Source organism: Myripristis murdjan, chromosome 14 (genome assembly GCF_902150065.1).
Source record: "Myripristis murdjan chromosome 14, fMyrMur1.1, whole genome shotgun sequence".
Lineage (NCBI taxonomy): Eukaryota > Metazoa > Chordata > Actinopteri > Holocentriformes > Holocentridae > Myripristis > Myripristis murdjan.
Genome location: NC_043993.1, coordinates 5,166,606 through 5,181,043, shown reverse-complemented (window position 1 = coordinate 5,181,043; position 14,438 = coordinate 5,166,606). Strand labels below are relative to the sequence as shown.

At 43.3% G+C, this 14,438-nt stretch overlaps 1 protein-coding gene across 1 annotated transcript; it reads left to right on the top strand.

The window, feature by feature from the left end:
- The first annotated feature begins 1,508 nt into the window (after positions 1-1,508).
- On the top strand, positions 1,509-13,622 carry prrg3 (proline rich and Gla domain 3). The gene is made up of 4 exons (XM_030069064.1): positions 1,509-1,588; positions 6,029-6,081; positions 9,627-9,787; positions 12,348-13,622. Exons 2-4 carry the CDS (start codon positions 6,072-6,074, stop codon positions 12,918-12,920), a joined length of 744 nt encoding a protein of 247 aa, XP_029924924.1. The 5' UTR covers positions 1,509-1,588; positions 6,029-6,071; the 3' UTR covers positions 12,921-13,622.
- The last annotated feature ends 816 nt before the right edge of the window (positions 13,623-14,438 follow it).

Below are 14,438 nucleotides of genomic sequence, written 5' to 3'. Positions count from 1 at the left end.
CTGTGCAGAGGGGCCCCTGAGACAGTGCAGCACATCACAGCGGCATGCACGGTGCTGGCAGGTACAGCAAACATGGAGCGCCATCACCAAGTGGCTGGCAGAGTGTACAGGAACATCTGCACCGAACTGGGGCTGGAAGTCCCTCCAATGGAAGACGCCTCCAAAGGTGGTTGAGAACCTGAGATCCTGTGGGACTTCCAGATCCAGACGGATCAGCTGGTGGTGGCTGATCAACCAGACATCGTGCTGGTCGACAAACAGCAGAAGAAGACAGCAGCGATAGATGTAGCAATCCCAAGCAACAGCAACATCAGGAAGAAGGAACATGAGAAGCTGGAAGAATACCAAGGGCTGAGAGAGGAGCTGGAGAAGATGTGTGGGGTGAAGGCAGCAGTGGTGCTGCTGGTAGTCAGAGCTCTCGGGGCTGTGACCCCCAAACTGGGAGAGTCCAGAAGAGCGCAGTCGTCATTAGAAGATGGGTACGCTGTGGTCATACAGGGATGGACATGGTCAGCAACAATACTCAGGCAGGCTGTGGTGCTTAAACAATGCTCAGTTGGTACTAAGAGGCCCAAAGTGTGCCAAGAAAATATCTGCCCACACCATCACACCACCACCAGCCTGAACCATTGATACAAGGAAGGATGGATCCATGCTTTCATGTTTTTACAACAAATTCTGAGCCTACTGTCCGAATGTTGCAGCAGAAATCGAGACTCATCAGACCAGGCAACTTTTCTCTAATCCTTTAGTGTCCAGTTTTGGTGATCCCCTGTGAACAGTTTCCTGTTCTCAGGTGACAAGTGTGACACCCTGTGTGGTCTTCAGCTGCTGGAGCCCATCTGATTCAAGGTTACATGCGATGTGCGTTCACAGAGGCTCTTCCACAACCTCTGTTGGAGGCAGTGGTTATTTGAGTCACAGTTGCCTTTCTATCAGCTCCAACTAGTCTCGCCATTCTCCTATGCCCTCTAGCATCAATAATAGCAATAATATTTAATATGTTGTCTAACATGTTTTATTTGAAGTTCACAACATCACCAGCATCTCTACTGACAGTAGTGTATTAAGAAAGTAAAGACAACCAGGCAGAGCGCTTTGCTAATGTACAGCGTTCCTCTGAACGCAGCATTCCCAGCACGTGGAGGGAAAGGGCGGCTGAGCATGCTGGGAAATGTAGTATTTTTGGTGTAAGGTGTGGCTTGGCGGAGTACAGTCCGTTTTTATCAGCACGGCGGGAGCCTTGCGCACAGATTCTAGGTTAATGTTTTCTGAAATGTAAACAGTCCGTTAATTTTATAAGCGTTCAGACAACTTAACCCCCGAGCAACCTCTTTTTAAATGCTAATTATTATTATTTTATTTTATTGTCTCTCTGTCTCTCTCTCTTTTTTTTAATAGCGGACGTTCCTCCCCGCACGTCGGCGAGGTCGTGTCGCAGCTGTGATTGGTTAGCCGCGGGGAAGCCTCCGCTCCTATTGGCCCGCCGTGACGTCAGTCACAGCCTCCTTCAGTGACTCATGTGGGAGTTCCCTGGCTGGAGAGTCAGGGATGGAAGGGGAAAAGGCTTTTCTCAAGCGCTATGAAGGTAAGCTTCATGTTATGTCTTCTTACCTCCCATTCTGTGCTTTCATGTTGTTGTTGTTTTCAGACGGGACACGCGCTCAGCAGTCTTCCTGTCAGGAGAAAAAATATGACTCCAACTCGGCACGAGTCTTGATTATTAATTTTTTAAACGCTGTTACAGAAGCAGGAGAAGGAGGCGCTGAGCCCTCAGTATATAAGTCGTTAAGAGTTTAATTTATGGACAGCAAAAACTGCTTTATTTTCTCTACACTTGTAATAAAATGATTGGTTTAAAAGTCTAATTTTATCTACATTTGTTTGAGAGAGAAGCCTGGTTTACAGTCATTTACTACACCACAGGACGCTGCCGACTGAGTAAGTAGTCGGCTTTTATTGTGTGTGTGTGTGTGTGTGTGTGTGTGTGTGTGTGTGTGTGTGTGTGTGTGTGAGAGAGAGAGAGAGAGAGAGAGAGAGAGAGAGAGAGAGAGAGATGCCAGTCCAGACTGAGTAATACATTTTAATATCCTAGATATCCCATCTGAAACTGTCATCTTCTGTATCCCAATTATTCAACTTGCTCTGGATTCAGGTCCTCTCCCATCTCCATCTCTGTTGCTATGGAAACCCCCCTCCCCTCCTCTCCTCCATCCTGCTCCATCTATATTTATAGTAGCCTATATTTGCCAGTGCTGGGCTAAACGGGGCTGCCTGCTTTACGTGAAAACCTACATGTGATATTTTAGCGAGTTCGATCCTGCATTATTCAAGCTCTTTCCTCTTTCCTCTTTCCCAGAGAATGTATGTCAGAGAGAGAGAGAGAGAGAGAGAGAGAGAGAGAGAGAGAGAGAGGGAGAGGGTTTTTGGGTCAGCCAACTGGCCCAGATCCTCACAAGCATTACATCATGTCAATGCATAGCTTACAGGTCTGAAGAAGTCATTTAAAGACAAAGCTGCTCTGCCGGTGGCAAGTCTTTAGTCTTAAAGCTGTATCAGGCCAGATTAAAAAAAAAAAAAAAAAAAAAAAAAAAGTGAAAATCAATATTAATGAATTTTCAACATGTCTGCTTGTACTGGTTCCTACATTTCCCTGATAAAGAAGAAGAATGGGACAGTTGCCCTTAAACTTTAAAGTGTGAACCCATAATTTTATCATTTATCGTATCTCTGTTGAGATATTTTGCATAAATATCGAGGTATGAAATTTTGTCCATATTGTGCAGCGCTGCTAGTTGCTGCACTGACTGTGGCTGCATTATGTTAGTTTGGCAAAGCAAAAGGTTGACATGGAACGCTGAATTTTTCCAGAAAGATGGAAAAGGCAGGTGTTTTCTTCTCAAGAGTTCAAGAGTTCAAGATTTATTCGTCACATGCATGAATGTACGGGTACAGCAGCAGTGAAATGTAATTGCAACTGGGAGGAAAATGACAAACCTGTGTGCTGTATAATTGTTGCAGTTCTCGCCTCTGCTTTATGTCATTCTACATTATGTGTTCATGTACTAACATATGATTTCTCATTGACTGGTGAGCTACACATTGACTGAATTAAAATAAAAACTCATAAAGTAGTCTAAATTATCCATGTGTGGACTCGGATCATGTGGCCTGCTTCCTGATATGAGTGTGACAGGCCTGTTCTAAACATGCATGTGGCTGACATTAGCATCGTCTCATTAATGTTGGCTAACAACAAGTAATGCACATGTGATGCACATGGGACATGTTCAAGCAGCAGAGATGTAGTGCTTTATATTGAGCTATTCCACATCCAATCCCATAGGCTTCAATATTAGTGGCACCAAAGTCTGTCCCCAGTGCAGATTTTGAAGAAAAATATGACTGCACAAATATGACCTGCAAGGCACATCTCTAATGGATGTTTTTAACTGAGTCAAAATGTTTTCGGGGTGGGTTTTTCTTTTAGAAACCAGAAGTCCTCAGCTCAGACTCAGAGTGGTTAAGAGGGTGGAGATGTAACTCGGTTTCAAACTAATCTGAGCTTTAAAAGTAATCAGTAAAATCTCAAAGTAAACTATGACGCAGGAAGCCCGGGACGTGGAGCCAGAACAGAGCTGATGTGATTTCCTCCGTTCAGATCCAAACTGCACAGATCTGTGCTGCTGTACAAACTGATACAGAGGACTGAAGTCTATGACAGGGAGAAAGGCTTCATGTGTTTTTATTTGCATGAGTCCTGTGCATGGGAGTGTTTATGAGCCGCAGTATCATCACAGACAAACAGTGAGACTATTATGTGTGTCTGTCATGTGTGAATCATTCAGTGAGCATCACACAGGATCTTTTATCCCTCTGTACCGTAATCCAGAGTTTATAGAGCATTTATGTGGAAAACTGGCTGTGAGTATCAGAGGGAGGTGGTGTGTCGATGTAAGGTCACATTCAAATTGTTTGGGGACAGTGTGTTTATCTGGTAACAAGTAGACAGAGCAAAGTCAAATATCGGTTGTTGATTGAAAAATGCTTCACTTATAGTCTCCTTTCACCCTCTTCTTCTTCAAATAACCAATAAAGGTAGATCAAAATTAAAATGAAATAACCAAGGCTGTAATTATGTATACATACCGTATGTTGCTGGAAATCTCATCATGTAATGTAAACTATATGGTGTGAGAAGAGTATGGATTACTATCCATGGATTCATTTGCAGTTGCTACTGTGTGTTGACTGCTTAAAATTATAGACATGTACAGCACGTATTAACATATATGCAGTGATATTTAGTGAACCATAGTTAAAGAAGCTGTGTTTTTTTTTTTTGTTGTGAAATGTAGCCTATTACGCAGCCTTGCTAAATACTCAGTTGTGATTGGCCAGAACTGAGACAGCTTTGTCGCGTCTCATCACATCACTCCACAAAACAGCCAGTTTGTTGTGCTGATTGCTAATCCAGTGTAGAGCTGGCAATGTATCGATATTATATCAATATCCTGATTTTAGACTAGATATCGTTTGGGGTTTTTGATGCCATAAAACCGTGATATGGCATAAATGTTGCCTTTTCTTGGTTATAAAGGCTGCGTTACAGCAAAGGAATGCAGTTTTCTGAACTTATCCGACTGTTGGAGCCTTTCTTATATTTGTCTTTAGCTGCTTGATCGTCATATCCAAATGACTAATGATTATATGGAATCTTATATGGAAATATCTTGAGAGGGCACCATTAGTCAAATATTGTGATATTTGATTGTGTCCATATTGCCCAGCCTCAATCCAGTGAACAAGCGACACCTTGTGGCAGACAGACATTACTGCTGACAAACTTTTAGCTAACAGGTTAGAAATGAGGACGATTTTTCCCAGATTGCTTTCATTAACTCGTATCACTACGCCACAGCTTCCATCAGCGCTGTAGGTTTTTTTTACACACCTGGTAGGTGAAGCCATCCAATTTCTCCAAAACTGTCCTTCCAGATTTATTTCTGAATCAGTTCCATGCCAGAAATAGGCCGTGCAGTCAGTGAATTCTGCTTCATTTCATGTCTGCACGCTCCAGCTAAAAAGTTTGGAGAGGCGGTGAGCCACAGCAGCTGCCTGTGACTTGCATGTTTTGTGCAAATGTGGGAGGTGCCAATGTCGATGTCACCCCTGGATTCGGGCCGCACCAAAACCAGCATGCAGTGCACATGGACTATGCAGACAGTAAAGGGGAAGTGGTGAAAATTCACCCCTGTGTGACTGTACATTTAGTAGGGCTATCTCCTGATTTGGTATTATTGCAATACTTGAGTGTCGATTCTACAAGTATTGCCATTCGATATTAGGATTTTTGTTTTTTTGAATTCTCCTAGTTTGTGCTTATAAAGTTTGATGTGGCTGTGATTATCTTCAGGTCACGATAGGTCATTTTATACAGTGATGTCAAATTTGAAAAAATGGTCTCACTGCATGACATAACATCATCACACATGAATCATAAATAATAAATATGCATAAAGTGGGCATCTTTGCAAAGGGGAGACCCGTGGGTGCTCATAGAGCCCATTTTCATTCAGATATCTGGAGGTCAGAGGTCAAGGGCCCCTGGTGAAAATAGTCAGGCCAGTGTATCCCTCGCCAAAATTTAGCCTAGCTTTGAAGCAATATTTCGTGCCCTTGCTGACAATCTAGCATGACATGCTTGGTACCAATGGATTCTTTAGGTCGTTTAGTTTAGTTTACATTGGTTCAGTAATAATAATAAAAAAAAAAATCTTCAAAAATTGTTAAAAAAAAGTTACTTGTGTGATTCGATTTTTCCCCCCACTCCCAACGTTTAGGGGCTTATAACTGAAATGCTCTGATCGTCCCTGAATGCACCATGCAGGGTCTCTGTAGGTAACAAAGTGAGAGAAAAGGGAAGTGGTGGCCTGCCTGTAGATGTCGTCCAGTTTGTGTACATTATAAATGATGATGTCAGTCACATGTTACTGTGTGTAATGCTGTAATGTGTGTTTCCCCTCAGGTCTGGAGTGTGTGTGACAGCGAGTAGCAGCAGCAGCAGTAACATGGCTGCAGGTGAGCAGGAGACACACTGATGCCTACACACTCAGCTCCACTGAATAGAATCAATAATGCTAATAAATGGCTGATTTGCTGTTTTCAAAGCAGAGGTCAGCCCGTCCTCAAACAGATACACACTCACACTTAACAAAATGCATGGCTGCAAACAGGGAGGCACATTAGCTCCTGCCAGGTAGATTTCTTTGTTCCAGCAGACATGGTGGTGGGTTAAGTGGCTCAGCCTGCTGGTCTGTGCTGGCATGAAAAGGCCCGCTCAAGCTACAAAAACAGCAAACAATGAAAACAAAATAGAAATACCAAAGAAAGGAAGATTATTTAATGAAAGGATGAGAAGGGAAAAGAACAAAACAGGACGATGTAGTGTTTGTGTTGCTGAGTCATTTGTCATGGGGACAAAAAACTTAAACTGGATGCAATTCACAGATTGAAACTGGAGCAAATGTACTCAGTTTCTTTCAAGTAAAAAATAATGCAAAAATAATGATAATAATACTAATGATACTTACTAATACTTACTAATGATAATTACAAGAAAATTACCAGAAAAAAAACCCCACAAAAGACCAGAAAATTTGCCAAAGAGTCACATGAAAATTAGCAAACAATTCTTAAAAACTTACAATATAACAGTTATTAATAAAATTATGTAGTTAAACATCTTTTCTTTTTTTTTTTTTCTTTTTTTTTTGAGGCTGTGTTCAGATGCCTTTGAAAAGCATTTAAGGACCACAAGTTGACCAACAGACACAAAAAATGCTTGCTGTAAATATTATTATCCTAAAAAATAACAATAATAAAATGGCTATAAAAAAATCTGACGGCTGTTTAAATTTGAGCGTTGACCCGACACTGTATCATCACTCTATCACACCAATGAGTTAATTTGCTGCTTTGATATTTAAAATTTAATTTACTATACTGCTGGTGGCTGGTAAAAAGACTCTTACCAGGAACAATGGACTGTAACAAAATGTGGAAGATAACAGCATCATTACAAATTTCATTAATTTGCATCACACTGGGAAGATGGTTTAACTATGTAATGATTGTTAACCCATGTAATGATGCCCCATAGGCCTTATTGTATTCCCACAAATCAATGCAGAAAGGTGACTGCTGACTTGTACTGAGGCACGTTGGGCTCTGCAGCTTCATGCTTCTGTTTCATACATTTTTCATAGAAATCTGTCACCCTGCGTGGTTTCAGTGCTGCTTCATGCTAAGCCTGACCCCATTTCAAGTACAACCACCTCTCTCTCTAAAACATTAGAGTGTAGACATTAAAACAGAAGACATTTAGCCGTGAGGAGTGTGTTTACTGGTATCATGGTGGTGAATCTCTGCGTAAAGACGTCCAAAAATATTAGTTAACCTAGTGCTGCCATTTGCCTTCATTATAGGGGAGCAGAGCAGGATTAAATTTATACAGATAGGGATTTTTGAAGGTTGCTTGTAGTATTCATGTACTTTGTGCACATACACATTTATAGTGACATGTATCCAGTGTTTCCTGTGGATTTTTTTTTTATTTTTTATATTTACCATGGAATACAGCCTCTCAAGCCGCATTTAGACCATCAGAAGACAATGAAAATCTCCTCTGAAACCCAGACTTATGGGATATGTTAGGCTTTTCTTACAAGTGCACTGTGCAAAATTGCTGAGGGTCAATGTATGTGACTCAACAGACAATAAACAGTGAGAACCATGTAGACTCAACCACTTGTATTGACCCTTGGAAATTTTGTGCAGAGCACCTTTAAATTAGTAAATCTGCAGAAAATAAAATAAAAATTGAATGCTGATGTTGTTATGCTCAAGGATGAACCTCCATCACATGAGCAGTGAACCATGTGACTGACCGACCTCACATGTTTGATGAAAGGCCAACACTGGCACCAGTATACACTCCTGATCAAAATTTTAAGACCAGTTGAAAAATTGCAAGGATTTACATTTTGCACTGTTGGATCTTAAGAAGGTTCTAAGTAGAGCTTCAAAATGCAAAAAGAAGAAATGGGAATGAGACAAAAAAATTTTTTGAGTAAGCAATTTATTGCAAACAACCATTAAACTGAAATAGGCTGTTCATCAGCTGATCAAAAGTTTAAGACCACAGCCTTTAAAAGCCCAAATCTTGGCAAAAATGTGGATTCAGTGTCATTTTCTGTCAGGTATCCACACTGTCATGACCTCCTGATGGCAAAGGCAAAAAAGCTTTCTTGTTAATCACCTCAAAAATTTGTTTCGGCATGCTTGATGCTAGTGTTTCCAGGAGGCTAGTGGGAATGTTGCTCCAAGTTGTGAAGATGGCTTCACGGAGGGCATCCACTGTCTGGAATTGGTGTCCATTTTTGTAAACTTCCCTTGCCATCCAATCCCAAATGTTCTCAACTGGATTTAGATCAGGGGAACACGCAAAAAAGAGTGATGTTATTTCTCTGGAAGAAGACCTTTGTCAGGCGGGCATTGCAAACTGCAGTGTTGTCCTGTTGAAAAACCCTGTCATGACCACACAGACGATGGCCTTCAGTCATGAGGGATGCCCCCTGCAACATCTCCACATAGCCAGCTGCCGTTTGACGCCTCTGCACAACCTGAAGGTCCGTTGTTCCACTGAAGGAAAAAGCCCCCCAGATCATGATGGCGCCCCCTCCACTGTGCCGTTTAGAAAACATCTCAGGTGGGATCTCCTTGTCATGCCAGTAACGTTGGAAGCCATCAGGACCGTCAAGGTTAAATTTTTTCTCATCAGAGAATAAAACTTTCTTCCACCTTTCATTGTCCCATGTTTGGTGTTCTCATGCAAACTCCAAACGGGCAATTTTGTGCCGTTGAAGGAGACGAGGCCTTTGAAGACGTTTTTTGTTCTTAAAACCCTTCTCTCGCAGATGCCGTCTGATGGTTATTGGACCGCAGTTGGCACCAGTGAAAAGCTTTATTTGGGCCGAGGATCGTCCCGTGACGGACAGCCAATTGGATCCTCCGGCTCAGGGCTGGTGACATTTTTTTTGGGTCTACCACTTGACTTTTTTGTTCCATAACCCTCAGGATCTTTTAGGAAGTTAAAAATGACTGTCTTAGTGCGTCCAACCTCAGCAGCAATGGCATGCTGTGAGGGCCTTGTTGTTGGGCCTTGCTAATGCAGCTCAACAATCCGACCGCGTTCAAAGACAGAAAGCTTTTTTGCCTTTGCCATCAGGAGGTCATGACAGTGTGGATACCTGACAGAAAATGACACTGAATCCACATTTTTGCCAAGATTTGGGCTTTTAAAGGCAGCAGTCTTAAACTTTTGATCAGCTGATGAACAGCCTATTTCAGTTTAATGGTTGTTTGCAATAAATTGCTTACTCAAATTTTTTTTTTGTCTCATTCCCATTTCTTCTTTTTGCATTTTGAAGCTCTACTTAGAACCTTCTTAAGATCCAACAGTGCAAAATGTAAATCCTTGCAATTTCTCAACTGGTCTTAAATTTTTGATCAGGAGTGTAGCGGTCTAGCTTCAGTAATCTGAACCCTGTCCTATGGTTTCACAGCGTTCCTAGATGGCAGAGATGCTCACTCCATCCTCAAGCGTTTCCCTCGAGCCAACGGCTTCTTGGAGGAGTTCAGGCAGGGAAACATCGAGCGGGAGTGTGGCGAGGAGAGCTGCAGCTTCGAGGAGGCCAACGAAGTGTTTGAGAACAAAGAGAGGACGGTTAGTCAGCGTTTTCCACTGAAAACACACCGGCTGGTTAACACAGCAGCTGTGTTGTTGAGGTCCTGCTGAGTTCAGTTTCATCTGACTGTGCTCCATTCAGTGAAATTGGTCTTCAATTAAGAACGCAGAGTAATACCACTCTGTTGCAATAGTGATGTAGTCAAAACGCTCCCTCAGTGAAAGTCTACAACAAGGGTGGGGAATATTTTACAGGGGAACATTAGGTAACATCCTTTATTCATATTCTAATATTAATAATTATAAATTAACTATTAAATATGCATGCTTCTTATTGGTCAAACGTCACATTAACCTTACTATGATGGCTGGAACTGCCTCTGTTTGGTGAGACGGCTAATGTCAGATGGTAGTGATGATGATGATGATGATGATGATGATGATGATGGTTTTCCAGGTTTGGGTCAGTCAGTCTTTGCCAGAGACAGGCATATAGCCGGAAGCAAACACCGGAAGGACATGTTATGTTATTTTCTGTTATTGCAGAACAAAAGGTAATTGCTGTCTAGAGCATTTCTGAGTTGCTTTTTCTGTGTTCTTGAAACGCCTCGGGGGGCAGATCAAATGGTCACGTGGGCCGCATATGGCCCTGAGGCTGCGGTTTCCCACCCCTGGCCTAGAAATATTCTCAGTAAAATGTAGGGTGAAAGTAGTGATTGTGAAAAACGGCTCCTTTCAGAGAGTTAAATTATTGATGTGTTAACCTGTAGGCAGTATTTTAATGTTGTAGCTGTGACTGCTCCATGTCCTGTTGGTTGGTCTACACTCTCACAATGCAGCACATCTGATGTTTCACATGGAAAAGCTTCTTCTGCAAAGTAACCAGTAACTCCAGCTGTCAGATAAATGTAGTGCAGGAAAAATATTTCAGGAAAATAATTAAGTCTCAAATGTCTGAACCTGAACTGAAGTAGGACTGAGTTACTTTGCACCAATACTGGTCTGATGAAATTTGCATGGATAATGAATTTTTAATTGTATATCAACATTTGAAAAACTACACACTTTGGCCTAATGGAGGCACTGTACATAAATGGCAAATGGCACTGTACATAAATGCCCCCCTACAGGGAGAGTAAGTACAAAATCAAACGGTAAAAAACACACAGAGTAAAAAGAAACAGATGACTGCACCACAGACCAAGCAGACAAACAGCAGCTGGTGAGAGCAGACAGGGAGTCAGCAGCTCATAGTGTGCTGAAGGTCATTCACTCCAGACCAGATTCAGCAATCTGAATACAGTGGGGCTCTGTTTTATTGTGTCTAACGTTGATTGAATTTCAGTGACAGCATCAGGGCTCTCCAATGATTCATCTGTTTGTAGTTTGTAGTTTTTTTTATTATTTATTTTACTGTTTGTGCCACCAAACTCTGTTTCTGGTTTTATTTTAGTTTAAGTGTAGGTTTTAGTTGTAACGGGTTGATAAAGCCGGTTAAAAACATGGACGTTATTAGTCATTATGATTCTTGAGTGCTATTTTCATCACATGTCAAAGTTCAAATTCATGTTTATCTAGAGACCTTTATCACAGTTACAGCATCCAAGGACATGACAGGGCCACAGTTGATAGAAAACGCAACGACACCCCCTGACCTAAACCCTAATGGCAGGCCAAAAAAAACTCACCCCCAAAATCCCAAAGGCCACTTGGGGGAAAAAATGGAAGAACTGTTGAGAGGGACCACAGAGGGAAGCTCATTCCTGTCTGGTCAGGAGTGCAGTGGGTGTCGAGTGAGCAGTTATTATCTTTAAACAATTTAATCCACAATCCACCATTCTTATGTGCAAAGTTTCCCTCACCTGCAAAACTGCTCACTTGACTCTTATGAATTACATATTTTAGCTATACCATCCTTAAAAGGAATGTTTTATTATTCCATGGCTGTTGAACACTTGAACCTGATTGGTCATTGACAGCGTTCTGCAGTCTGGTATTTCTGAATGATGACTGTCATTATGAATAACTGATTGTTGCTATGGATGGTTACTTCACGCAGGTTTGATGTATCAGTCCATGCAGCAAGTCCAGCCTACACTTATTACTGTTAAACTAGCTAGCTAACACACCTGCTGGAGCCAAAAGGTCATTATAACATGGATATAAGATCATGAACAGCACATAAACAACAAATAAATATACAAAAAAACACATTATCATAAAGAGTATACTATGAAGTGTAGCGGGCTGCTTAAGCGTTATTTGCACGTCTTCCTATGGATGCAATTAGAATCTATGGACTATTGCAAACATTGCAGAATTAATATTTTGTTCAAAATTATTGCTTTTTTTCAAGTATCTGTGTAATAAGTGGGATAATGTGGGACCAGCTGGTCACTATCGCAAAATAAACCCGACAGAGCAAAGTGGAGGGTCCTGATCACTCTGTCAGAGTTTCTTTATTCCTAATGACAGTCTGGCTTTACATTAACTTTTACATATTAAACATGACTTTATTTTCCTTTTCATTCCTTTTCATAACTTGTCTGAGCTGCTCTGGAAAAAAGTGTGAAATGCCACATGTCTCTTTTGGCTGCAGATGGAGTTCTGGAAAACCCGCAGCGTCTACACAGTGAGCAGCAACGGCGAGGGCCGCTCTGAGCGCGCCGACACCGTCTACATGGTTGTCCCCCTGCTGGGCGTCGCGCTCCTCATCATCATCGCCCTCTTCCTGCTGTGGAGGTGTCAGCTGCAGAAGGCCACGCGCCGCCGGCCCGCCTACACCCAGAACCGCTACCTGGCCAACAACCGCAGCACGCGCAGCCTGCCACGCATCCTGGTGCACCGCGAAACCCCCACACACACCGACAGCACCCACCAGGAGTCCAGCTCCCGGCCGACCGTGGTGGTGAGCGGCGTGGAGCGAGGAGGGGGCGGAGGGGCGCTGTCGGCTTGTTCCCAGCCGGAATCCCATCGCGGCCAGCAGCAGAACACTCGCGCCCTCTACGTGCAGGACTCCTCTTTGTCGGTGGCGTCCCGGCTGTCCGGTGCCACGCCGCCGCCGTCTTACGAGGAGGTGACGGGACACCTGGAGAGCAGCGGTGACGAGACCTCGGCGCCTTCCTATAGTGACCCGCCGCCTAAATATGAGGAGATCATAACGGAGAAATGAGGCTGATGCCAAGGACGCTGGCAGGTCCATTGTGCCCCCACCACCGCCAAGTCTGAGGAAGACTGGCAGAAAAAAAGCTGTTTCTGCTTCAGTTGGCGCTCCCGGCTGCTGCTTGTGCCAGCTCCTATTGTATTTTCTCCAGGTTTTACTTATCTGCACCTGTAATTTGCCTCTCATGTTTCCTTAGCGGGCGCAAGCTAAAAGCAAATCTGCCCCCTCGGCCCAAGCGCGACTCCAGGATTATCGTTCCCAGTTGCAGGAAAACCCAACCTAAGCACCCGGTGTGATGTTTAATTTTTCCTTGTTACTTTCCTTTGGCAAACAGCTGACGCCTGGCGCGGCCACAGTGTGGAAAGTAGGACGAGGTGCCGGGGAGACGACTTGGCAGGCGACGGTGATGGCTCCTCAGTCTCTGGCCTTGTAGCAGGCGCGGTAAAGCGGCCAGGTTTCCGTCACTGCGGATCTGCAGCTGGCGTTTCATTGGCGACACGCTGCAGGCGGGCTTCTGCACTCACTGAACACCGATCTGTGAGACTGTGAGGTTTTTCCTCGCCAGCAGGTTGGCGATGTGTTGTTAACACTTCTCATGTATCAGTGTCCTCACTGTTCTCTGAATGTGGTGGTTATACTGTAACTATAGTGCTGTGCATAAAGTATGAACTCTATGTATTCGACAATGGAAGTCGTCGGGGCGCTACTGGAGTTTTTTTGACTTTTCACAAATTTGTTGTAGTTCCAAATGTTTTTTTTTTTTTTTTTTTTTTTTTAATCCGCACTGATGATGAAATGAAACACAGAATGAAGAGATTACTGTGCAGCGTGTGCACGTGAGATCCGTGGAATTGCAACCTCTCACCTGCAAAGGAAGGCTGCGTAACAAGACGGCGACGGTTTATTGGCTTGGCCTCACATTCATCCTCTGATGCCAAATCCTTTATAACACATGAGACCAGCCACACAATCCAATGTCCTTATACTTACACTATTTGCTGTATGTTGATTGTTGCGGGGTGGCCAGCCCTTCTCCACGCCACACACCAGCTGCTGTTCACCTCCTATACGAACAATTCCTGCGTTTTTTGTTTCCTCCTCGGTCTTTAGGGACTGCAGAGTCCTCCAGCCAGTCTTAAGAGACGTTTTCCTCACTCTGAAAAACATGCCTCGACAAAAAGCACGCCCACCGTGGCCTTACGTTGATCAGAGAGCCCAGGACAGGAACGAAAACAAACATGTTGCCAAGTACTGCACTCCCATGAGAGGGTTATTTATGTGGTGTAAATGTGTACAGACTGTAGATTCACATGAGGTGCCCGTACTCTTAGTAATGCTTCCACCAGCCCTGTCGCAGTGCAAGGCAGATCATGGAGGCGAGTGTGTTTGTTGCCAAACGCGTACACTGTCTTACCACTTAACCATATGTGCTACCTTACTATGACCACCAGTCTTACTGTTAACTAGGACCAAACTGATATCTGCTGCGTACAAAACGTTTTCCTGCTGCAGTTTATCTCTTTGTGC

Coding starts and splice junctions, on each gene's coding strand:
- prrg3 (XM_030069064.1), top strand. Junction 9,788..12,347: donor TTGAGAACAAAGAGAGGACG/GTTAGTCAGCGT, acceptor TTTTGGCTGCAG/ATGGAGTTCTGGAAAACCCG.